This window comes from Lepidochelys olivacea (genome assembly GCF_965140295.1).
Source record: "Lepidochelys olivacea isolate rLepOli2 genome assembly, chromosome: 13".
Lineage (NCBI taxonomy): Eukaryota > Metazoa > Chordata > Testudines > Cheloniidae > Lepidochelys > Lepidochelys olivacea.
The window spans coordinates 16,093,567-16,118,589 of record NC_140423.1 but is presented as its reverse complement, the minus strand read 5'-3'; the positions used below and the strand labels follow the sequence as shown (position 1 = coordinate 16,118,589).

At 41.9% G+C, this 25,023-nt stretch overlaps 1 protein-coding gene across 5 annotated transcripts in view; it reads left to right on the top strand.

Annotated features, from left to right (window-relative positions):
• BCAS4 (breast carcinoma amplified sequence 4) overlaps window positions 1-25,023 on the top strand; it is a 61,444-nt gene that overhangs the window by 10,373 nt on the left and 26,048 nt on the right. For 4 of the 5 annotated variants that reach the window (XR_014713928.1, XM_084646465.1, XM_084646466.1 and 1 more), the window contains exons 2-4: window positions 1,318-1,389; window positions 11,367-11,468; window positions 13,339-13,473. Coding sequence is in view for 4 of the 5 variants with exons in the window: in XM_084646465.1 (XP_084502591.1) it covers window positions 1,318-1,389; window positions 11,367-11,468; window positions 13,339-13,473 (309 nt within the window). In the remaining variant the exon portion in view is untranslated. The remainder of the gene's footprint in view (window positions 1-1,317; window positions 1,390-11,366; window positions 11,469-13,338; window positions 13,474-25,023) is intronic. The other variant, XM_084646468.1, reaches the window with a different exon arrangement.

The window sequence follows — 25,023 nt, the reverse complement described above, 5'->3', positions numbered from 1 at the left end:
TTTTAATATCCCAATGATTTAATTTATTTTTGAAAATATGACCAGAATGAATTTTCAGGCTATGGATAGTTCTGTCTGCCTTATAGGTCACACCACTTTACTGAGATCTTCTATTATCACAGCTTTTTACTGCCAGATTTCCTATAAATAGCAACAATTCGGCAGGTTTCCTGTCTCTCTGCAGACAGAGGGTATGTTGAAGGTCTTTGCTTCAGACAGCCACACGCGCAACTCTTCTGTTGAGATCTGCAGTATTTCTGAATTTTTGCTTCATCCTTGATAAATTTATGAGAAAACAGTAAAGCGACCCTCCCGAAAAATTTATTCCAAGAATTTTTGGCTTTTCTTCAAGTGAGTTGTGCATTAATATATTCAAAGTGTTTTTTTCTAGGTATGTTGTAGGTCTTTTAATGGATTTAAAAAAAAATTCTGTCAGTAAAAATAACATGGGCTATAACAGGTGTTTTGAGTTTTAAATCACACTTTGGTATTATTTGTATCCAAGTGTTAGTGGTGGTTTTGGAATGGAATGATTTATTCTCTCTTTGAAACACAGGCAGAGCTTTTAAACAGTAAGGGCTGTTCCTGCAACGAGCCATCTCTGGGTGAACTGCCATTAAAATCAAGTGGGGTGATACAGAGAACTTATTGCAGGTTCAGGACCTTAAAACACCTATTACATGTGCAATGGAGACATCTTAGATAGTGGTGTACCCAGAAGATGCCAGGCTTGGAAGAGAATCTGGCTGATTGCAGTGTTGCCAGCTCTTATGTCATTATCTCAAGTCTTTTTATTTTTGGAGCTTTTCATGAAGCCCCAGTTCCTGGAATCTTGTTATATAAGAGATCTTACTTTTTTTTTTATAAATGAAAGTCAAGGTAAGTATCAGGCCCTCCTGACTGAGGAAGTAAGTTTTTGAAAACATGAAACCCAAAAGCTCAAAAAGTGGATTATAAAAAGAACCTAAAATTATTTAAAATCTCATGATTTTTAGAACAATCCCATGATTTTGGGCACCCAACTCATGATTTTTGAACTCTTGGATTTGGCTATACTGTGGTTGCTTGAAAATTCCTCAGGTTGACCTAGATTCTGTATTTCCGAGCAGGAAAGAACGATGTACCATATCTTATGGATAACCTGAAATCAAAACACTTCCTTCCATTCCCAGACTTAGCTTTTGACAAATAAACATACTTTTGATCAAAACAGGATTTGGCTCACATTGTTGTTCATTCTGAGAAGGCTGCGCTGCCTTTAATTCACAGAAGCAACTAAATACATACGTACGTACATATAATATATTTGTTTTTCAGGTAAAAGAAGTGGAAGAAACCATAGAAGAGATGTTAATACGGCTGGATGAGTTCTGTGGCATGACTGATGTGGTATGTGTTTAGCTTATAACTCTGATTCATCCCTACTGACACTATTATCAGCTCTCTCCAGTAGGTTTCTGAGGAGGCCATGTTGGTAGTGATTTGAAACCATGCAGTTCAAACAGGGCAGCAGTCAGCAGTGGGGAGGGGAAAAAAACACACACAAGTATTTCCTGAGGCAGCCATCTTGATAACTCTTCCATCCCCTGAGATGGTTTTATTACACAAAGCAGTGACGGTTGAGCCACAAGGTGGCAGTCTCGTGCATTAATATTTAAGACCCTAGAATGGAGCACTATATTTAACTTTCACAAGCTCCATACAGTTCACTGTACAGGCATCTAGGAGATCTCCTGATCTGCTGTTCTTTGTACACGTGAAAGCACAACACGCATAACTTTTACTTTTTGCTTTTTTTTTTTTTTAGTCCTTTCCCCAGCTTGGTTAGTATCATGCTATATTTTCCCCTCTAGATATAGTAAAATAAACCCTAATGACATACCGGAGAATTGAATGGGTTTTTTTCAGAAGACTTTATTTCTCTTGGGAAGCTTCCCTTTATTTAAGAGGAGTTTTATGGAAAATTCTTCAAAGACTCCATGCTCTAGTAGTGTCTCAATATTTGGATCACTTCCAGGGCGTGGTACCAGGCTGGCTCATGTGGGCATCATTTATTTAATATTATTACTTTTTGCATTGTGGTAGCAGCTAGAGGCCCTGGAGGCCTGGTTTTGTGCTAGGTGCTGCACAGACATAACAAAACCAATCCCTGCTCCAAAGAGCTTGCCGTCCACGTGTAAGGTGAGAGACAACAGGGATGGGTGCAACAGACAAACTGGGGGAGCGCAAAGTAACACAGGGGTGATTATGCTTGTGTGATGAGCAGCAGTTGTACCATACAAGCTCCCCAGTGATTGTCAGTCCCTAATCATTTGTGACGAACTTGAGAACAGCAGGAGAATGGATGAGATACAGTTGGACCAAGGAACGATATTGCTTTGCTGCTCTGTGGTCTCCTACACAGAGAGATCCAGCTGCATGCAGGCTAATTGGAGGTGGTGTTCACGATAAAGAAAATGTCATTTTTCAGACAACTTTACCTCTTCCTTCCTCCCCCTAATGTGGAAGAGTTCAAACTGGCTAGGGCAATCCAAAGCTACAGCGTGCGTCTTCCTTACACATTAGAGGGTAGGACACTATTTCAGGGGTTCTCTTACAGTTTCATAGTGTGGACCATGTCTGAATAGAGGGATTGTCTTCCTTCCTGTTCCCTAATATGCACACCATCTCCCCATCTGTTAGCAGCCACACACATTCCTCCTCCCTACTCACTTGCACTACTGCATACATCCCTGTGGCAATTACATCAGTTGTTTACATGGGAAAGCGATATTGAGTAAGTATTAAATGTACCTGCTGGTGTTTTTATATCAAATGAAATGAAGGACAACCAAAGAAATAGTCCATCTCTCATCTGGATTTGTCCTATGGGGGATTTTCATTAAAGCTTCTGTAAGCATTGGGTCCTTCTGCCTGTTGGTCAGGAGCACACCTGACGCTGTTGGCTGCATCCTGTAGGAAATCATAGCTTCCTCAGGTGAGGGGTCTGTGAGCTTTCAGAGCTCCCATGAGACTTTCTGTCTTTCCAACCTCCTCTACAGCAAACACTAACCTAGTTTCCATGTTTCATCTTTGCTTTACTCATGAAAACATTTTTCCACAACCTGCAGGCTATGAATAATTAGCTTGTATACAGATGATTGACCTTATCTGGGAATATCAAAGAGCACTTCATGTGCTGGTTTTGTGCCTTGCAATGCAGTACCTGCAGTGACAGGTTCCTTGCAACTGCACATTAAACGGTGTCTGAGAATCTGATATCATGTAATCTTTGGATTGACTCCAATTTTTGTATTTAACAATAATTTGGCCTTTTGACATGCCAACAAGAGGCAAGGGGAATTTTTTGTGTGTTTCAATCAGGTGTTCCATAAAGCGTTTACATAAGGGTAATTTTTTTTTCTGCTTTGAGCATGCTGCTTGTCCTCACCAGTAAGTGCTCTTGACACACAGGTTCTAATAGTAAAGTAGTACGAGGCGTGGATCCAGCCATATGGAAGACGTAGTGTATGAGAGCTTCCATGTTCGGACCACAGATGGTGTACCTTGGGAGGTATAGTACTTTAACCAAGAAAATGGAACTCTTCTGTTTATCTGTAGAACAGGTAACATGGGCAGAGCAGCGTTCTCATAACAACATTTTTGGTGGCCTGAGAGTGTGGCCAGTCTCTCTATCCTTGCCTCCTGTGGCCCTTCAGCGAGAACCTGCCTCAGGGATGGTGGGTCGGGAACTCGCCGGACACCTGTGGAGTCCCAGGCTCCCGGTGCCCTGGCCAAGCAGGAGCGGGAGAGCTGCCCTGGGGAGCATCCCAACAACCAAACACCATTGCCGCCTCCGGCGCTGTGCACACTAGCCCCACGTGTCTCCAGAGGTGCTACCTGGAGCCCCCGAGGAGGCTGCGTGGTACAGGGCACCGATCCCTGCTGGCAGTGACAGCACAAACACCAATGCAGCACATCTCGCTGCCCTTGGTAACAGCTATTTAAGAGCAACAGCTGGGTGCTGCAGGGAGAGGCTGCCACTTTGTGGCCCCCCCTGCTCCCCCACCAATCTCCACCCATGCTTCGGAGGCTGTCGTGGCAGCAAAAACAATCTGCTGGTGGCCGCAGTTGAGAAATGCACGTTTCATTGTTCTTCAGCTCTGCCTTGAACACATCGCGGTGGAGGGTTAGACAGTGTTTGGCCTCCCTCGGAGACTGCCAGCATGGGTGCCAATTGTGGAGCTGTTTTTTCAAATGTAGCACATGGACTTGGACCTAGCAAATTAATTTCACAAAAGCCACTAATTTCACAGCAAGCCAAGTATAATTAACAAGTTCTGAGCTGGTCCAGATTTGAATTAGTGAAATGCTGATATCCTATAAACAATCTAATTCTACTCTTTTCATTTTCTTCTTCTCATTGCTGGGGTCTTTATACTTGCTGCTCTTCTCTCCTCTTAAAAACAACCCCTCTGCCCCACTACCTACTAGCTTAGTCAGATGTGAAAATTCACAACTTTGCTCTGATTTCTAATCCTTGAAGGGAATGCATGGACACCTGGACATCTCTGCTGGTGTAATCTCTTGTAATGGGATATTTCCCATCAAGTAGAATATCTATTACGGTCCTCCAGAGCTGGATAATCTTTCCTAGAAATAAAGTACAGACACTGAGATGTCAGCACATGGGAGGCTCTGAAAGCAGAATACCCCAAAAGGGATGTGAGATGTTATAGCTGTATCTTTTCTCTATTTTATTGCACCCACTTGTCTTTTTAGACCAGTGATACTCAGACTGAGGCTCAGGAGCTACAAGTGGCTCTTCAGTGTGTCTTCTGCAGCACATGATATTAAAACACTGTGTGATATAATTATTAACCAGTCTAAACTATTAACCAATCAGGATGCTTTTACTATGTTATTAACCAATGGTAGAACACTTGGTCAGTCATTTTGCTGTGAGAATAATATATGTAAGTATATATAAAAAAAATAAATGAAACGAATTCACACGACTGTGGCTCTTTTGGGTAATGATGATTGCTAATTTGGCTGCGGAACCACTGAGATCTGAGTATCACTGGTTTAGACAGCTCTGTGCTGTGTTTAACCCTTCGTACATGACAATGGCCACATAAAGTGTTATATTAAAAAATAAAGTGAATAAATCATGAATGGCATGATGCACTTGAAGATTTTTGGATCAGGCTTAGGCTTAGAGGAGATTTCAGTGCTGTCTTAGCTTATGTGCTACTGAAGGTAGTTTTGTCCCTCATTGGGTACAAATCCTGAGTTCTTCACAGAGCTCTTCTTGCAGACAGCTTTGCATTTTGTTCAAATTTCATTTGACTTTGTTCTCCACCCCACCCATTTCTAAGGATGCAGACTCCCGTCGTTAATTCTTTTGTCTTTCTCATTGTGTGCATTGGTTCAGTATTGCATTACAGTCCACAGCAAACATTATCTTTAGGTGTATTTGTCTAACTGTATACCAGATCCATCTAGCTAATAAATATCAAGAGTTCTATAATATGTTTTCAGTTGAGGTAAGAGGTTTTGTTTATTGTGTGTAATCTCTGAGGATCTTGGCTTCTGTTTTTCAATAAATGACACCACAGTAAAGCATGTGCTAAAATTCTATAACTAAAGATTCGTAAGACAGAAATCTTATTTTGCCATTTCAATTGTGTTTTCATTGTTGAATTGTGATGAATTTGTTTTTTAATGAGCATATTAGGCACACAACTGTGCACTCACAATTTGTGTCTAAAGTGCTCAGGCCATTACCATGATGTTACCCAAAATTTTGTGAGATCGTGTGCAATTGGCTAATTGTGCATAGCTGCACACAATCACCTGGTTTAGCAGCACAGCAGTGGTAACTCTGCATGCAAATTAGGTGTGTGATTCAAAGACTCTAGGCATGAATTTGAGGTAGGCTTGAATTCCAGCTAGAATCTTGCTGGCATGGTGTTGGTTTTTAACCTATAAAACCTAGATGTTTTGGAACCTTGTTATGTGACAGATTCCCCGCTCCAACAACATCCTGCCGTCTCCCCCCCCCCCCCCCCCCCCCGCCCTACTGCCACATTTGAAATGTCAGGCTGGAATGTCCTTGATCTAAAAGAAAGGAAGTCCATTCTTTCTGTGTTTCTTTGTTAGGGTGGGGGCAACTTCTTTCAGAACTCACTCCCCTCATTGATCTTTCCAAACCTGCATTTGCTAACCTTTGCGGCAACATTTCCAAGCCCACCTTTGCTCTCTGTTTTTTCCAGCAATTTGGGAGAAAGTAAACTGAGGGCTGAAGTGGCTATGTTTATGGACAGTCCGTTTTGTGTTATTTTGTGTGTTTTAACCCACGGGTTGGGTGCCCAGAGCAGAGGACGGCAACCTACAGATATATCTTCTAATTTCAAATAAATACATCTCTGGGATTACCAGATTTTGGACATATTCTTTGACTTCCAGTTATTGTTCCAGCCACACACATGGATTCTGTTGTGTTGAATATCACTTCGTTTATTAACTCTAAGTTTGTTTAAAAATATTAATATATCAAAAATCTATCCATGTTTAATTGGCACCATTTAAATTCCAGTGTGTGCTTTGGTTCTAAGGTTCTGCCATTGGCACCGTTCTTATTTAACTGATGCTGCTAGAACTCTACTGCATGTTTTGGTTCTAAGGGTTTGACCTTGATACATAAGGCTCTTCCCTTCAAGGATGCCATTTGATGTGCAGCATTAGGTTTTGCTGTGTCTGGATATCTGTCCTACTTGGAGCTTGCATGCCATTTCTGGCTTGTGTTTTAGGTCTCCGTTATTACTCGGTTTACTCTCTATGTTAGGCTTTTGCTCTCAGTCTGTTCCCTCCCTGAGATTAGTCTTGCTGACTCGAATCGTTGTTAAACAAAGCTCAAAATGTTTTAATCTTCCAAGTTAACATAGCAAAGCTCAGTAATGGGAATGCAGATTTTCCCCAGGGACCATTGTGCTCTGGTACTTGTGCTGAGCACCCAGTTTAATCTTCAATAAGGTAAAGTATAACAAATTGCATGAAGGGGAAATTAATCTTGTTTTATCATGTGGAATTTCCAAACCACTCATGCTTTCTCTGGTTGGAAAAAGGTTACTATACCAAGAGAAGTACTTCCCTTCTTTGTTATGGGCTGACTCCTCTTGAACTCTTCTGTCGCTGTGGTTCTGCAGACTGCTGCAGAATGACTCTTCTTGAATCATATTTGCATATCATTTCCTTTCATCACTGACTGCTTGCTGGAAAATTTGCTCTCCTGCATCTTGTACTAGTGGTTTGTTTTTGCCCTCAGAGACAATTTAGATTTTATTCCATGGCTGCTTTGACCTTGCTGTAGCGATAATTTTTACCCTCACTGTACATGGTCTGAATAACTTCTTAGTTGTTTTGGCTACCTCCCCAAACTGTGTTTGTGTGTATTGTAGTTATCTAGTGGTAGGCTCTCTGAGTGGTTTCTCCCCAGCTCCTTTTTAACCAACACTGGAAAGCACTGTTTGCTGCCTTATCTTGGATAATACGAGGGTCAAGCAAATTAAATGACTTACCCCAAACTTGTCACCAATCAGTGTTTTGTAAATATTGTGTAGCAGAGTGTTCTATCTGCCCCTGGCCTAACGGGCACTAACCAAACGATTCCCAGGCTCCTCTGTATTAACTGTCTCATTCTGTATTTTTGTTTAACAGAAATACCTTTCTTTTAAAAAGGGAAATGAGAGAATCTGGTTCCCTTTTGAGGGGATCTCACTGTCTGAGCTGGTTTTCTGTCAGATATAATGTGCACAATATGTTGTTCTTATCCAAGTGTGTACATATGGGTGCGTGTGTGGATGCATACCATCATACCAGACCAAATGGTAAGACATCGCACGCATAAGTGTTTATCCATACAAGGAAACGTCTTGATTTTAATTTGTCCACGTTACAAGTTGTGCCAGTATAACTATTTTGTTAAATCACACCCTTCACCAAAATAGTTACACTTAAAAGTTTTTCCAGTGTCCATCACCTCAGAAAGCACTGTGTAAGTTCCTTTCCTGTAGGCACGTTTAAATTGGGTTCTCAAGGAAAAGGGAAAATCTCAAAATGCACAGCAAACCCAGGGTCTGCCAGCACAGCTTCATTCCCTTTTCACCTCAGCTGAAAGACCCCAATTCCAGTCTAGTCAGTTCCAATAAAACCTTGTTTGCCAGTAGTCTGAAAAGGGCCTGGGGGAGGAAAATATCCTCAGCCTCTGGGGCAAAACGGCTGCCAGAAAATGCCTCTGGGGAAGGCTTCCCTGAGCTCCCAGAGCGAGGCAATTATAATTCTTGGCAGAGCCGTGACAGCCCACGGGTTATGTAAACCCTCCTCTGCTCCATCCCACTTAGGCCCAACAAGATTCCTTATATAAGTAGATCCAGACGCCCTCTTTGTTCCTTTGGTTCACGTGTTGCCACTGTGCGCCATTTATCTAATCTCATTGTTTGCTTGGGTGCTTTGCTGTTTTGTTTTTGTTAAATTAAGGCCTGAAGTTAACTGGAATTTCTTTAACACTCATATTCACTTAAAAGAAGCCACTTCTTTGCTGGATAGAAGTTAAAGCCTGTTGGAGAGAGTCCCATCAGGAGCCCTCTTCCACAGCACTGTTTCCTTTTGAATGAATGGCTTTGCAGCAGTTGTTTGGGGTGTCACTTGTTGTGTAAGGGCCCCTTATTTTTTGGTTCCTTTGCTGCTACCTTTGATGCTTCCATTGTTAATAATTTAGGAGGGGAGAAGTCAGCAGAAGCAGAGAAGCACTAATTACAGCCTCTTCACTGCTACTGTACAGTCTTTCTGGAAGTGCTTGCAATCTTTTTTATGGCAGAACCCGTTAGCACACAGAGAGGGGCAGGTTTGCTCGGATACTTTAAAATGAAACAAGCATCATACTTTTAAGAATATGCTGCTGCCTATACAAACCTCCACACTCTACTGGCTCAATCCAGCAGTCCTTACTTAGGCAAAACTCCCACTGATGACAGTTCGAGGTGTGGGGGGCTCTGCCTGAGTAAGGATGCAGGGTCAGGTCCCTAATCTGCATAATAATAAAAGTGATTTGGTGCAGTGTACAATTTTGTAGAGTCATGTTCTAATATACTAGTCAGAAGTCATCATACATTAGATCTTAGAAGTGGAGAGCAGTAGGAATAGCTAAAAGAAAAGGAGTACTTGTGGCACCTTAGAGACTAACCAATTTATTTGAGCATGAGCTTTCGTGAGCTACAGCTCACTGCATCCGATGAAGTGAGCTGTAGCTCACGAAAGCTCATGCTCAAATAAATTGGTTAGTCTCTAAGGTGCCACAAGTACTCCTTTTCTTTTTGCAAAGACAGACTAACACGGCTGTTACTCTGAAACCTGTAGGAATAGCTGTTTCTCAATTCCTTCCTTATCCCTCACTTTATTTTGTATTCTCTGTTCTGCTTGCGGGCCCAAAATTGGAGGACAGGTATGGTATCTGACTAGTTCTCAATAAGCTAATCGCTTAAGGCTGTTTATATACCACTAACTTCACACTTCACAGAACTCCAAATAAGGATCAGACATTTATATAGATGACGCCTCCAAAAAACTTGAAAATGGTTAGGCCGCTGGTGTGCTGATATCACTGCTGATCATGATGGCCAATATGACGTCGTTTTCTTGTACTCCCCATCTCTCTGTATCCAGTTGCTGTCTCTTATCTTTCATACTTAGACAGTAAGGTCTTTGTAACCAGGGTCTGTCTCTTGCGTTTGTACAGCACCTAGCACAATGGGGTCCTGATCTCTGGCTGAGTCTCCTCAGCCCTACAGTAATACAAATAATGTTAATACAAACACCCACAGTTCCCATTAGATAATATAAAAATGTATGTAAGGGGTATAAACCCTCCTGCTTCAGGGCACAAATTACCACTAACTTGACAGGAGTTAGGAAGGAACTTCCTCTGTGCAGATTATGCCATCATTGTGCATGATGGATATTCTCACTTCTTTAAAACATCTGATACAGCTAGGGTGACTAGATGTCCTGTTTTTAAAGGGACGGTCCCGGTTTTTGGGACTTTTTCTTATATAGGTGCCTATTACCCCCTACTCCCTGTCCCGTTTTATCGCAGTTGCTATCTGGTAACCCTAGATATAGCCCACTGTTACAGACAAAATACTGTACTAGATGGACCACAGGTCTGATTCAGGATGACAGTTCCTACATTTCTGTGCTTTGTGCCTGTCTACAGCACAAATCGAACAATGTTAGTTAAGTGTAAACTGTCTCTGCCTTTCTTATTGGATTTGATGACAGCTAAGGCATGGTCTACACTAGAAAATTAGGTCAGTTTACGTTTGTCAGGGGTGTGACAAATCCACCCCCCTGAGCGGTTTAGATAAACTGACCTAACTCCCTGTGTACACAGCGCTAGGTCAGTGGAAGACCTACCGCCTCTCAGGAAGGTGGATTACCTACACCAGTTGGAGAACTCCTCCTGTCAGCGTAGGTAGTGTCTGCACTGAAGCAATGCAGTGGCACGGCGTTTTAATTGTACACAAGCTCTAAAAATCAACCTTTTTTTTTTTTTCCCCATCGGCTACCAGGGCTGATAGCTGTAGGCTAAACTACAGGCTATCCTTATCAAAAACTGTTTGAAATTGTATTCCTCCCAATATGAATCAATTCCTCTCTGATCAAATCAAAGTCAGGGGATGGAAGGAAAATAAATACATTTTTAACCATTGTTAGTTGTATTGACAGCAGAACTGCTGAACGGAAAATGAAAAGCTCTTTTGAGAAAAGATTTGTGGGGAAGTAGTTTGGGTCTAGTTGTTAGACTGGGAGGAGGCAAGGGCTTGCACTCAGGATCATGGGTTCTACTCCTGGCTCTTCCACTGACTCCCTGAATGACTTAGGAAAGTCATATAACTTCAGTTTCCTCATTTGTATCCTGGGTAGAACACTAGCTGTTTCAATGGGGTGTTTTGTAATTTGCCTAATTAATCACAGAATCATAGAAATGTTGGGCTGGAACAATCGCCAATAGGTTATCAAGCCCAGCACCCTGCGGAGAACCAGGACCAAATAAACCTAGAGTTCCAGACTATCCCTGACAGGTGTTTGTCCAACCTATTCTTAAAAACCTCCCTTGGAAGCCTATTCTAAAACTTAACTACCCTTAGAGGTAGAAAGTTTTTCCTAATATCTAACCTAAATCTCCCTTGCTGCAGATTAAGCCCATTATGTCTTGGCCTACTAATGCTTGTGCTTTGAAACGGTCAGGTGAAAGTTGCTGTTGAGGTGCTGTGTATTTATCACGATGATGCTTTCTGCTGTGAGATACTTTGTTTTCTGTGCAGATTAGAAGCGATACATCCCAGATCCTGGACGAGACCATTCCACTCATTAAAGCCAAGGTGGTAGAAATGAACAACATCTATGCCAAAGTTGATAAATTAGAGGTTTGTTACATTGAATTTTGCGTTCCTGGGGGGGGAAATGTGCTTCTGAGGTTGCCCTCTCTCTGGATTTGTGCAGAGTGCTCACATATTTGCAACTAATTTTGTTCCCTTTGGCTGTATGTTTTTTGTTTGCTTGTTTGTTTTAAAACAGTGGGACTCTTGCCTAAAATATAGCACTTGTATAAGTGCTTGTGGGATTGGGGCCTTAAAGAATAATTTATTTTTCTGATTCACCAACTCCGAGTATTAGATTTAAGGTATTCATAATGATCAGGGTCTTGGTGACTTGTAGGGAGATTTATGCCACGGTGTTTACTGTTTTAAAAAAAAGAAAGTCAGGTCTCATGTCCATCAGTTTCAGCTTGTTGATAATAGTCTTGTGTAACTGTGTAAAAGATATCTCTGTGCTCCCCTCTTCAGCAGCATTTTAGTGTTTGCTGTATCCTGAATGAGGGAAGCCAGTACGACTCACTAAAATGATGTCCTCACCATATTTAGTAAGCAGTATATTAAAATTACAGTGTCAGCTCAGGGCAAGGTTGCCTCTGGGATGAATATAATTAAAACATGACAAGATAAATCACATAATGTTTAATATCACTTTTAACTGACTCAGAGAAGTGGAAGAAGCTAAATGTTCATGGCATCAATTCCAGGTGGGCATTTCTCAAGCTTTGAGCTCAGCCCCTTTACAAAGTAGCAAAATAACTCTCCCTGTCCCTGATACCGATCTGTTGAATAAGGTGGTGTCGTTTGTACAAGATTTATTTTCAGACTAGAGCTACTCTTCAAAGCCTTGATTCAGCAAAGTACAAAGTGGGTTCTGTAGAAAGATAAAGTAAGAGAGTACCTGCTGCAGAGAGCTCACAATTAAGACAGTCCTATAAACTCTGCCTTGTAGCAATTTGTGTGTACATGGGAGAGTATTACAGTGGAATCTGGGTTTTAGTGATCACTCTATTGTGAACATTTGGATACATGGATCAGTTTTTTTCCAAAAGCCAGTTCCAATGTGTGTCTGAAGCTTGTGCTGACCAGTGAGGGGCATTCAGCTGAAAGGATCATATGGGAAGTGATGTATTATTTTATTTGATGTTTACAAAGGTAGAAAAGAATTTCGCACCTTTGAGTGTCACTCGGCTGCAGGTAAAAAAAAAAAAAGTTAGTGGGAGCTATTTTTATCCTGGCTGCCCTGACTTGGCATTCTAGGATGTCTAGCGGGACTCGTGCCGTCCTTGCGAGATGGAGACTCCGTTTCTCTGCTTGTGATTGATTTGGCGTGTCACTGTTCTGTGGATCTGAACCTGGTGATCGTTCAGCTAGAACACTCCAGTGTCCAACTCTTCTTACAACAGGGCTCAACAAGAAGTCAGAGGATGTCATAGGCCAGAAGTTCAGAGACCTCTGTCTAGTCACTAAGACTAATAATAATTTTGCTTCTGCTGTTTTCTACCCACAACCAATTATGAGTGCAAATGAGTTTAGTCTTCTAGCCACCCAGTTTTTAGGTGTAAGCAAATAGTGTAGTTGGATGTCTGTGGTCAGATTTTCAGCCAGTGTGCAAGTGCTCATCTAGTCTGTGTGCAAACAAGGAGCAAAATTGTGCATTTGAGGTGTATTGAAAAAAATGGCACTAAATCATTTGCCCCCGTGAGTAATTACTCATCTTACTGGTTATAGGTGGAAAATTAGAGTCCAGGTTTGAAAATGCATCCCGTTTGCGACTCCTATTAATAATAGTGCATTCTGGTATCTTGCTGAAGCCATTGATTTGACTCTGGATCAGTAGCCAGGATAGTATTGAAAACCAGTGTGCAGATGCTGGTAATTCTCATTAGATTTTTTTCTGTCCCCCCCCCCCCCCCCACAGGCATTTGTTAAAATGGTTGGACGCCATGTCTCTTTTCTAGAAGAACAAGTGCTTCAAGCTGAGGGGAACCACAACACTGTGTCTCACGCTGTTCGCAAACTACTTCAGTCTGCAGCTATACCTTCTTTTAAAAATGTAAGTGTTTGAAAGCTATTTATAGCACATGGGGAAAGTGATGTAACAAATACTCCTCCCTCCTACTACCAGCATGGGCCTAGACAATAGGTTTGATATTTCTGGGAAGTGTTGTAAACATTACACTGGATAATTGATTGTAACTAACCAGTGCAAGAGAAGAATATTATTTCTTGTAGTGAAAGTGAGTAGCTAAGAAGTCCTTTTCTAAGCTGTTATGTGGTGTTGCTGTGAGTTAAATAGCTTTTGTGTTAAATCTGAGAGATGTCCACATTTGGTGGGGGGATGAATGGAACAATTCCCCTGTGTGTGTGCGCGCACACATATATTGTTTGTAGAATCCGTACATCATCTTGGGATGAAAGATGCTCTATAAGCATCTTGTGTTGAAATTACATCCTCTCCATAGACTTGTCATCTTCTGTGAACCAGCACTACAGGGGGATGAGGCACATGCTCTTTGCCGGTGGATTTCAGTGATATTTACTGACAACAGAGGAATGTTGAGACTCAGGACGCTGGATTTCCTTTCCAGGTTCTGGAAGGAATTGTGCTGTAGTGGGCACCCTCTTCTCTCCTCCCCTCCAAACCTGTCTCTGGGCCAGTGCTGTCTTGTTCCTCTCTTTTCCTCTTCCCCCTCCAGCTCCTCATCCCAGTCTCCTCCCCTAGCTAGTTCCAGTCTTCATCCTTCTCCCCCAGCTCGTTATCCAATTCTCACTTCCCGCCCCGCACCAACACCACCACTCTAGCGCCCAGTCTCTTTCCCCTGGGTCTATATCACAGTCTCCTTGCCCAGCTAGTTCCAGTCTCCATCCTCTCTGGCTCCTCATTTGATCTGTCCTCCCATGCCCCGCACGCTCTCAGTCCCTCCCTATCCCAGTTCCCTCCCTCCAGCATCCAGTCTCCTTGTCAGCCTGTCCCAGTATCCCCTGCCCTCCCAGTCTTCCTCCATCAGGCTCCTTGTCCTAATCTGCTCAATCTACCTCTCCTTGTGGTCCAGTTTGTATCCTCAGCAGAAAGGCTGCTTCCTCCTCCTTCTCCATGCTGCCTGTGTGTCAGCCAGGTCAGCACTGAGAGCACAAGAGGGACAATCTGCCGGCTTTCAGTTTCTGGGCTCAGTGCCGCAGCAGCCCCTGGCAGCTGCAGTAACAGGGAAAGTCCTGCTTACCCCCTGCCATGTTGGGATGGAGCATGCCCAATCGTGCTGTGGGAATGGCATGTACCCAGTCCGGTCAGCACATAGGAGCTCTCAGGGGACAGAGCATGCCAAATTCTAACGACTGAACTGTGATTGTTCAGAGGATTATAACTTGATCAGATTCTCACGGGAACATCCCTGACACCAGCATGACCCCCCAGCCAAATTTCAAATCCCTCCTCCAAAGCATGGAGGCACAAGAGCTTCTCAATGGTTCTAAGCATTTTTTTTTTAACATGGGCAAAGCAACATCTTTTGCTTTGATTTCATTTGCTGAAATGGCCAAACCGTTTTTGCTATTATTTTCCACACAAAAAATAATTTCAGCCTGATGCAGATAACCAGCCTGGAAAATTTCTGTCCGAATGGTTAAAATTTGGTAAAGTTTTAAGCAACTGGCAACAGGTTCTTATAATGGGAAGTGTTGGGCAACCTTAACTATAGGTGACGCTATCAGCTCCACCTATAACAATAATAATGATGATGATGATATTAGTGGTAGGGAAACATGAACTTTCAGCACAATATACATAGCTGGGAAAACATTGAGGTTCTCTCTTTCTGCATCCAGAAGTCGAACTGGGCTGGGTCATGGCGAACTTGTTCTTTTATCTGGGCACATTTTAAAAAAATGAAAGCATACACTAAATGAAAAGTCCCTAGCTCTCTTGTGGTTGCAAAGACTTTCAAAATATGAAGTGAGTGTAACTGATATAGTGATACCTGCTTGAGTTTGCAGACAGCGTGGAACAACAGCTTTGAGAACCGCCCGGTTTATTTCAGATGGGTTGTTAACTCTGAATCCTAATGTCAGTAATTGACATCTGTATAAAATAAATAACTTTGATTGAAGCATGCAGGAAAGGATAGGGACCGTCTTACTATGAAGATGAGCTGTCAGTGGAGTCTTGTTTTGGTGTCTCAAGTGGGAATTTCAGAGAGTACCACTTTTTTTTCCATTTCGACCCTTGTCTGAAACGCAAGGCTCCAAACTGCCACTTCCCTTTTCCTGCACTTCGGCAGCTTCCCGTATCACCCCCCACCTTCCAATGGTTCATCACTCCCTCTCCTTCATTCTGAAAGATCCCATTGCAGTGCCTCAGCAAATTTGGCAGTTCTCTGTGCTGGGGGGCCTGTTGCCACTAAATGACAACTGTGCATGGTCTGGGATTACCACCTCCCCCTTCCCCCCCATGCCCACACTGAGTGAGACTTGAATCTTGAGCAGCTAAGGCACAAGAGGGGAGCATCCTGAGTGGCTGAATCCTGTGATGAGACTTTCAAGGATAGCAAAGGTGGGATCCTGCAACGTGGGTGGGTGTCACAGGCAGGTTTAACATGTTTGGCTGGTTCTGAAATGGCAGGCTGCCTAGACTTTGACCCAGGAAGAAAAAGAGCGGGAGTTGCACTGACTACATTTCTCTAAAATGAAATCAGGCTTTTCCTCTTTCTCTGGGCTGGAATAGACGGTGCATTCCACCTATTGTTTCCCTGCTTTTAAATTAAATATACACACTGAAAAGTGCAGGGAAAATCTCATTCTCGTTCTTTGTTACTATATCCCAAGGTGCAGCTGCAGAAACAGAGTTTTGGTTCCTCCATGCATACTATTAGTTTAGGCTCTCCCATCCAGGACTGGTACCATTCGCTGCATGGCAACTTGTTAAGTTGTTGGTCTTTTGCATCTGTGGTTCTGCATTTTGGGCATTGAGTGGTTAGTTTCATAGTTGTCTATTCAGGGCCTTGTTGAGCAAAGTGTAAAATCTGTGGTAGAAATGGGCACTGATACAGTTCTCTCCTCATGTTAGGAACATGTAGGGGGTTGTTGGAGAGGAAGGGCAGCATGGCTAGCCAGGAAATGGATGGAGACTTGCTGACGTATTCTGCGCCCGCCCTCCCCCCGAAATGTGATAGAACTTCTTAATTTCATGCATATTATTGTCAGCACTTTACAATGTAACTTGCACTGCACCAGGGTGATGCTAGTAACTGTGGGAAAACAGAGCTTCTGTATAGGTAGTAGGAGAGTGGGAGATAGAGATTCCTCTCCATTTTTATAGGGATTTTATGGGCCCCATCACCATATTATTTGAGCCCTTCACAAATATTAATGAATTTATCCTCTCAGCATCAGTGTTGCATAGAGAGGTCTCACTTTCCCTATTTCATAGGCTAGGAACTGATGCATAGAGAGGTTAAGTAATTTTCCCAAGAATATACTGGCACAGCTGGAAATTGAGCCCAGGTGTTTGGCGTTCCAGCCTAGTGCCTTAAGCATAAGATTATCCTCCTCCTTCAGGAACAGGGACCTGTGTCTGGGTTGGAGCTGGAGGATGAAAGTAACAGCTGGGAGATAAGAATTTGTACCCAAGTTCTTTATAGGTGGGAAGTATGGGCAATCTGGGTTCTTGCCTGTATGGCATGTAAGAACTCTTCAGGTGTGTCGCTCTGGCCCCGCTCAACCGTAAAGCATCTGTATCACCATAATGACAGATTTCAGAGTAACAGCCGTGTTAGTCTGTATTCGCAAAAAGAAAAGGAGTACTTGTGGCACCTTAGAGACTAACCAATTTATTTGAGCATGAGCTTTCGTGAGCTACAGCTCACTTCATCGGATGCATACCGTGGAAACTACAGCAGACTTTATATACACACAGAGATCATGGTATTGTTTCATGATCTCTGTGTGTATATAAAGTCTGCTGCAGTTTCCACGGTATGCATCCGATGAAGTGAGCTGTAGCTCACGAAAGCTCATGCTCAAATAAATTGGTTAGTCTCTAAGGTGCCACAAGTACTCCTTCTATCACCATAAGCTGAAAAGCTCTACAAGGACAGAGCTCTGGTCATACGGTTAGGAGCAGTAGGTGTTTGACTGCATACTAGTTTTTGTTACTGTTTTACAGGATTTATTATAATCCTTCCCTCTAAGCAGGATGAATATAGAAGCTGCTTCTTTATTTTTGCTTTATGAACCTTCAGAAAAACAATCTGAAGCCATTTGTTTGTGACCCTAAGTATTTGTATGGAGTATTGAAATCCTATTGAATTTTCAGAATTGCTAAAGCAGAGATCAGTTGTTCCTTGCAGACTTCTGTAGCTTCAGAGCTTTTTATTACTCTAAATTTCAGTCCTATATGTGCAGGTTCTTCTCAGTGAATAGCAGTATAGTATCTCCGATGGCTATGTCAAAAATGGAGTTAAATTTGCTCCATTTTCTTTTCTTCTTCTATCATGTTATCTGGGTGTATATGTGCAATATCTCTCTCTCTCACAGTGTAGGAAATAGTTTTGCTAGTGATTTCAGAGAGTGTTAAAACACTCCCAAAATTTTGAGCACTCTTATCTGAACAGTACTCTTAGTTCTTTGTGTTTTCCATTCCTTTTTTTTCCCTGCTTCTTTAAACTGTCCATTACGTATAATTTTCAATAGTTCTCCATTTAGCAATTTATAGAACATATCTTGCAGGCATCCGTGTAAACAATTTTACACCAATTGTAAATATGCATTGCTGTACAAAACTGACAGATTACAAAATATAATGTCACACCGAAAGAGATCACTCGGAAATTGCAAAGCAAAAGAAATGCCTTCTCCTGTGAAGTCCATATACTCTGCAGAAGAAAAATAGAGTTTGGGCTGTAAGGGAGAAGCTGGCTGGTTTTTGATACATTTCATACCTTTTATCTAAAGATTTCACCCGTGCCCTTGGCTGAATGGGGCTCTTCCACCATCCAGAGGAGACTGGAGAATTGTAGTTTAGAAAATACCAGAGTTCTGGTTATAAAGAATCAATACCATCTCTTTCTTTCAGTGGATCAAAACCCTGTATTGCCAACTCTCACACTTTTATCAAGGATCTCGTGGTATTTGATGTCTTTCTAAAAGCCCTTGCTCCTGAATTCATGTGATTATGTGAGAATTACTTTTTTTTTTTTTTGATGAAAGCTGTAAGTTTTGAGACTTTATGGTTGTAGAGAAAAGTTTGAAATTGTTACCCTAAAGGTCCCCAAACCTCAGTAGTCAAATATAAAGAAGCCAACACTTACTATTTTTTAAAATCTTAGGTTTTTAAGCCAATATTATTCTGGGGGGCCTGACTCATTATTTTTGAATGTTTGGGGTTGGCAATACTGAAAACCCTCTCCAGCCTGTGATTCTATTAGTATCTGGCCTGCCAGAGCAATACTGTGGAAATTCAAAACCACACTACAGCCGCTAGAGCTTTGATACCAAATATATTCCTTCTCTCACAACCAAAACCACATTCAGCATGTGGAAACAAGGATAAAAGTAATTTTGCAAATATATTGAAGGAAAGAAAAAGCCATTGGCTACAATATTTGCATTTGATGCAATTCCTTATCACTCTGACTTTAAAAAACCAAAACTCACCTTTTTAAAGGGAAACTTCAGTTCAGATTCAGCTTAATTGTAAAACAATTAAGAACATAAGAATAGCTATTCTGGATCAGACCAGTGGTCCATCCAGTCCAGTATCCTGTCTTCCGGCAGTCGCCAATGCCAGATGCTTCAGAGGGAATGAACAAAACACGGCAATTTATTGAGCGATCCATTCTCTTCCATCCATGCCCAGCTTCTAGCAGTCTGAGGGTTAGGGCTAATAGCCATTGGTGGACCTACCCTCCATGAACATATCTAATTCTTTTTTTAACCCAGTTATTCTTTTGGCCTTCACAATATCCCCTGTTCTCTGTAAGATCTAAAACCAATAGAAATGTTTCCATGACTTTTTATTAAATTCCATGGAGATAATTGCTTTTTAAAAAAAACAGTAAATGCTCTCTTGTGTCCAAATATTGCAGCATTGGGAATCTGAAAGTGAAACCAACTATATATTTTTTAAAAGTTAAATGAATTTGATCAATGTGTATAGTCAAAGCTGAGACAAATGCAGAAAAGGAAAAAAGCATAAAATATTAGAAAGTATATTGGATTTTAAAACTTCTTTCAATAGAATTGTGTGTTGTGTTAAGACCTACTAAACTCCAGTGTCTAACATTTTAAATAAATAAAGCTCTTGTTAAAGATCTGAGGCCGCCAGCCCTTTAGGGTGTGAGATCTCTCCATTAACATCCCAGAGGTCCTCAGGTAAAACCTGGGAAGACTGGAGTTGACATTCATAATATTTCTAAAGTTAAAAAAAATAATTAAGAACTCCTTTCAAGATTTTATTATCCATCATAAAGAAGCAAAACAGGCACAAACCCATTTAAAAATAATCCTTTACAGGTCTCAGAGTAGCAGCCGTGTTAGTTTGTATCTGCAAAAAGAAAAGGAGGACTTCTGGCACCTTAGAGACTAACAAATTTATTTGAGCATAAGCTTTTGTGAGCTACAGCTCACTTCATCGGATGCATCATGAAAGCTCACGAAAGCTTATGCTGAAATAAATTTGTTAGTCTCTAAGGTGCCACAAGTCCTCCTTCCCTTTACAGGTCATCTTTCGTAATATACGGTTATGTTAATGACATTGTAAGCAAACATGTTTACCTGATTTAGTTGATAGTGTCCCTTTAAAATATAGAGAGAGGAACATTCCCACTTTTCCTTTCTTCTCACTTACTCATAACTCCATGCCTACAACATCATTAGTATTTCGCTTTGCATTCCATTTGCAGGAATGAATGCTCTTTCATTTTCTTTGTAATAACAGCTTTCAAGTTAATATTAAAGATATATTTATGCCAATTGTCAGGAGCATGATAATTATTGACGATGCTTTCCTTCTATGAATTATCAGAATTTCTTATTAGACTGGGTAGGATAAAATAGGCAGTTTCCTTTCCATTAAAATTGTAATGTTAGCTCTTGAGCAGCAGCTGCTTAACTTAGTCTTCATTCATCTGCTTCAACTGATGGCTAACCAACTTTTTTCTGATGCCTAAGGGAGAGAATGGTTTTCTAAATGCCATTGTTGGAAAAGTGGCTCGGGGGATTGATAATGGGAGATGAAGCTTACTTTGTGCTACATCATTAGGTCAAGCTCAGCCCACCTTGCTAGTGCGTACAAGTCATTGCCACTGCAATTATTTAAGTGTCTAAGATAGAGATCCCAGGGATACAGTTCTTTTTGTGGTTGCCTGTGTGACGTGGGTTGGTGGGCTCAGTCCAGATTCTGGCTGGCAAGTATCCACAAAGGTAGTTACCAGTGGCAGTAATATGCTCCTTTGAACAGAAAGGCCACTGCTCAAATGGATCAGGAGATTGAACTCTTCTGTCTGTCAAGGAGAGTTTTCTCCCCATGTCAGGGTTGAAGTTCTGATTGATTTCCTGGGGAATTAATATTAACAAAAACAAGGTTATAAACTGCCTGAATAAGTAGCCCTTCCCCTTTCAGTTGCTCACATTTCACCCCGTTGGTACTTGTTATGTCATAATCTCTGTAGATCACCTTTAAAATGTAACTGGATGGTGTGTATTTAATATATGTCAGGATCACATTTTCCAGTGTCCTTTCCCCTCATACTAGACTCACAGGAGGTATGGTTTAAGTTAAGACTGGGAGTCAAGAGGCTTGTGTTCTACCCCTGCTTTTGCCACTGACTCTCTGTGTATCCTGGGGTAAGACACTTCACTTCTTGTGCCCTGGTTTAATTTCTGAAGATAATGATCCGGATCTCCTGGGATATTGCAAGGCATAATTATTTGTCTGTAAAGGGCTGAGAGATCCTTGGGTGGAAAGGGCAAAGTATTTATTAATCTTTTTCCTTCATTTGTATTACATAGCACAGGGGAAAGGGGCACAGAGAGAGCAAGTAAGGCCAAGATTTTCTAAACTAGAACCCTAAAGTTAAGCTCCTGTGTCCATATTTAGGTAGCTGCCCGACTTTCAAAAATGCTAAGCACCTGTCAGCTCTTACTGAACCCACTGGAGGTGTTGGGTGCTCAGCACTTTTGAAAATCAGACAGATGCCTAAATATGGATTTAGAAATTTAGCTTTAGGCTCCTAGTTCTGAAAATCTTAACCTAAAGGCCTAGACAGTTACTGCAGCAAAATGCAGGCACTGAAATATAATGAATAAATAAAAACTGGTAGAAAAATTCTTAGTCTAGGTGAATGCTGTCTAGGTTAGCACCCTGCTCTGCTCTGTATTTGTGTATTACCTAAGAAAGTCCTGAACTTCTGGCTACATATATAGCTTTTATGAGACTGATTAAAACAAATAAACAAGTATGATCTGTACCAGAAGGTGGAAACCCCACTTCTGCACTTACTGAGTTCTGAAGGTGCTCTGTATCAGTTAATCTATTGGTGTTTATTGTTGAGCTTTAAATAGGCTTCACAGTGAGTGGTTCACTAGGCTTTGATGATGATTTTTTGTGGGTTTATAAATTCCACTTAGAACATTGCTCTGTGTAGAATTAAATTGAATTAGCTGCTGCTGCAGAGAAGAGACATAGCTGGTTCCAGGGAAAGTAAGAGGTGGATATTCCCCCTTGCCTTGGGTTCCTATTGGCTGCTGCTGTGAGGAATGCAGCAAGCAGTGGCTACTGCTGCACTATTGACTAAGCATCTGCGTGTTATACATTTCAGCTGTGCACATGCGTGCCTTCTGGGGGAAATAGAAGGTGGTGCCTTGAACTATATCTGATTCCTCTTCTCCTATCAGTTACGTTTCCTCTCTTCATCTGGGGATCTAACCTCTATTTCTATTGTTAAATAGGCTAGCTACTCTCTACGTTCTAAAACTACAGGTATAAAATACTCCCTTAGCTCTTGCTTCTCTAATGGTTAGGCCCTGACTCATGAAACCTGTGCTGCCCTACTTACTTAAAAAAACCCAAACAAACAAACCCAACCAAAACCGGACTGCTGTGTCTTCAGTTTGAGCTCCCTCAGAGCAGAGAGCAGCATGTTGAGAAGAGGTGCCGTTAAGTTAGGCTATGGCTACGCTACAGAGCTTGCAGGGCTGCTTGTGCAGATGCCGTAAGCTGACAGGAGAGAGCTCTTCCGTCTACTTAATTATGCCAACCCCCGCAAGCGCCGATAGCTATGTTGTTGGGAGAAGCTCTCCCGCTGACATAGCACTGTCCACACTGGTGCTTAGGTCAGTGCAACTTATTTCGCTTAGGGGGTGACTTATTGACCCCCCTGAGTAACATAACTTACACTATACTAATTTATTTGAGCATGAGCTTTCGTGAGCTACAGCTCACTTCATCGGATGCATACCGTGGAAACTGCAGAAGACATTATATACACACAGAGACCATGAAACAATACCTCCTCCCACCCCACTGTCCTGCTGGTAATAGCTTATCTAAAGTGATCATCAAGTTGGGCCATTTCCAGCACAAATCCAGGTTTTCTCACCCTTCGCCCCCCCCCCCCCCCCCCACACACACAAACTCACTCTCCTGCTGGTAATAGCCCATCCAAAGTGACAACTCTCTTCACAATGTGTATGATAATCAAGTTGGGCCATTTCCTGCACAAATCCAGGTTCTCTCACTCCCTCACCCCCCTCCAAAAACCACACACACAAACTCACTCTCCTGCTGGTAATAGCTCATCCAAAGTGACCATTCTCCCTACAATGTGCATGATAATCAAGGTGGGCCATTTCCAGCACAAATTCATGTTTTCTCACCCCCCCACCCCCATACACACACAAACTCACTCTCCTGCTGGTAATAGCTCATCCAAAGTGACCACTCTCCCTACAATGTGCATAGTAATCAAGGTGGGCCATTTCCAGCACAAATCCAGGCTTTCTCACCCTCCCTCTCTTTCCGGGACACACACACACACACACTCTCACTCTCCTGCTGGCAACAGCTCATCCAAACTGACCACTATCCAAGTTTAACCAGAATGTCTGGGGGGAGGGGGAGGTGTAGGAAAAAACAAGGGGAAATAGGCTACCTTGCAAGTACTCCTTTTCTTTTTGCGAATACAGACTAACACGGCTGTAACTCTGAAACCTTACACTATACTGACATCAGCTAGAGTGTGTACATATTCATTACCTGTCGTAGTAATCAACAGAATCCCATTTTAGTTATTCCCAGAAATAATTATGGGTATTTTTGCTGTACTAGAAATGGGATGTGTATATCCACTATTTGGGTTATTTCATTTTCCTTCATTAATTTCCACTTTTTTCCCTGGAGCCAGCTAGTAAAGTCCTGTTGATATGCATAAACGTGCTGCAAATCGCACCTGAGATTTTTCATCCCAACATATTGTGTTATAGTTCACTGAGAGAACTTTCTTGCTAGTGGTGAACTTGTATGGAAACTTTGCTTTACCATATTTCTGTGGCTTATTTTCTTCCCAGCATGGAATATTCCACAAGCTCCTGTTACATTTTATAATGGAGTTTTCTCAGAGAACTGTGCATAGAAATTGGGGTCTCTATCTTACAAAGGCATAATTTTAAGTGTGCCCAATTGATGTATTTGCATAAATTTGAATGGGCACAAAATTTTCACTTTTGAATAGATTCTATGTCTTTAGATATTTCTAGATTATTATTATTAATAATTTTTTTTTAATACTCTAGGGCCTAAAGGCCCCAACCAAGATAGGGGCCCTATTTTGTTAGACACTGTATTTATTAACCCATAGTAAGGGATAGTCCCTGCCCCAAAGAGCATACAATATAAATAGACCAAAGAGACAAAAGATGAGAGAAGAGAAGTGTTATCCACCATGCAGATGAGGAATTGAGGCACAGAAGGATTTAGCGATTTGCCCCAGGTCACAAAAAAATCTATGGCAAAGCCTGGAATTAAACATGTATATCCTAAATCTGGTTCTGTGGATGAAGGGAAAGCAGTGGATGTATTGTTTCTTGACTTTAGCAAAGCTTTTGACACGGTCTCCCATAGTATTCTTGTCAGCAAGTTAAGGAAGTATGGGCTGGATGAATGCACTATAAGGTGGGTAGAAAGCTGGCTAAATTGTCAGGCTCAACGGGTAGTGATCAATGGCTCCATGTCTAGTTGGCAGCCGGTATCAAGTGGAGTGCCCCAAGGGTCGGTCCTGGGGCCGGTTTTATTCAATATCTTCATAAATGATCTGGAGGATGGTGTGGATTGCACTCTCAGCAAATTTGCGGATGATACTAAACTGGGAGGAGTGGTAGATACGCTGGAGGGGAGGGATAGGATACAGAAGGACCTAGACCAATTGGAAGATTGGGCCAAAAGGAATCTGATGAGGTTCAATAAGGATAAGTGCAGGGTCCTGCACTTAGGACGGAAGAACCCAATGTACAGCTACAGACTAGGGACCGAATGGCTAGGCAGCAGTTCTGCAGAAAAGGACCTAGGGGTGACAGTGGACGAGAAGCTGGATATGAGTCAGCAGTGTGCCCTTGT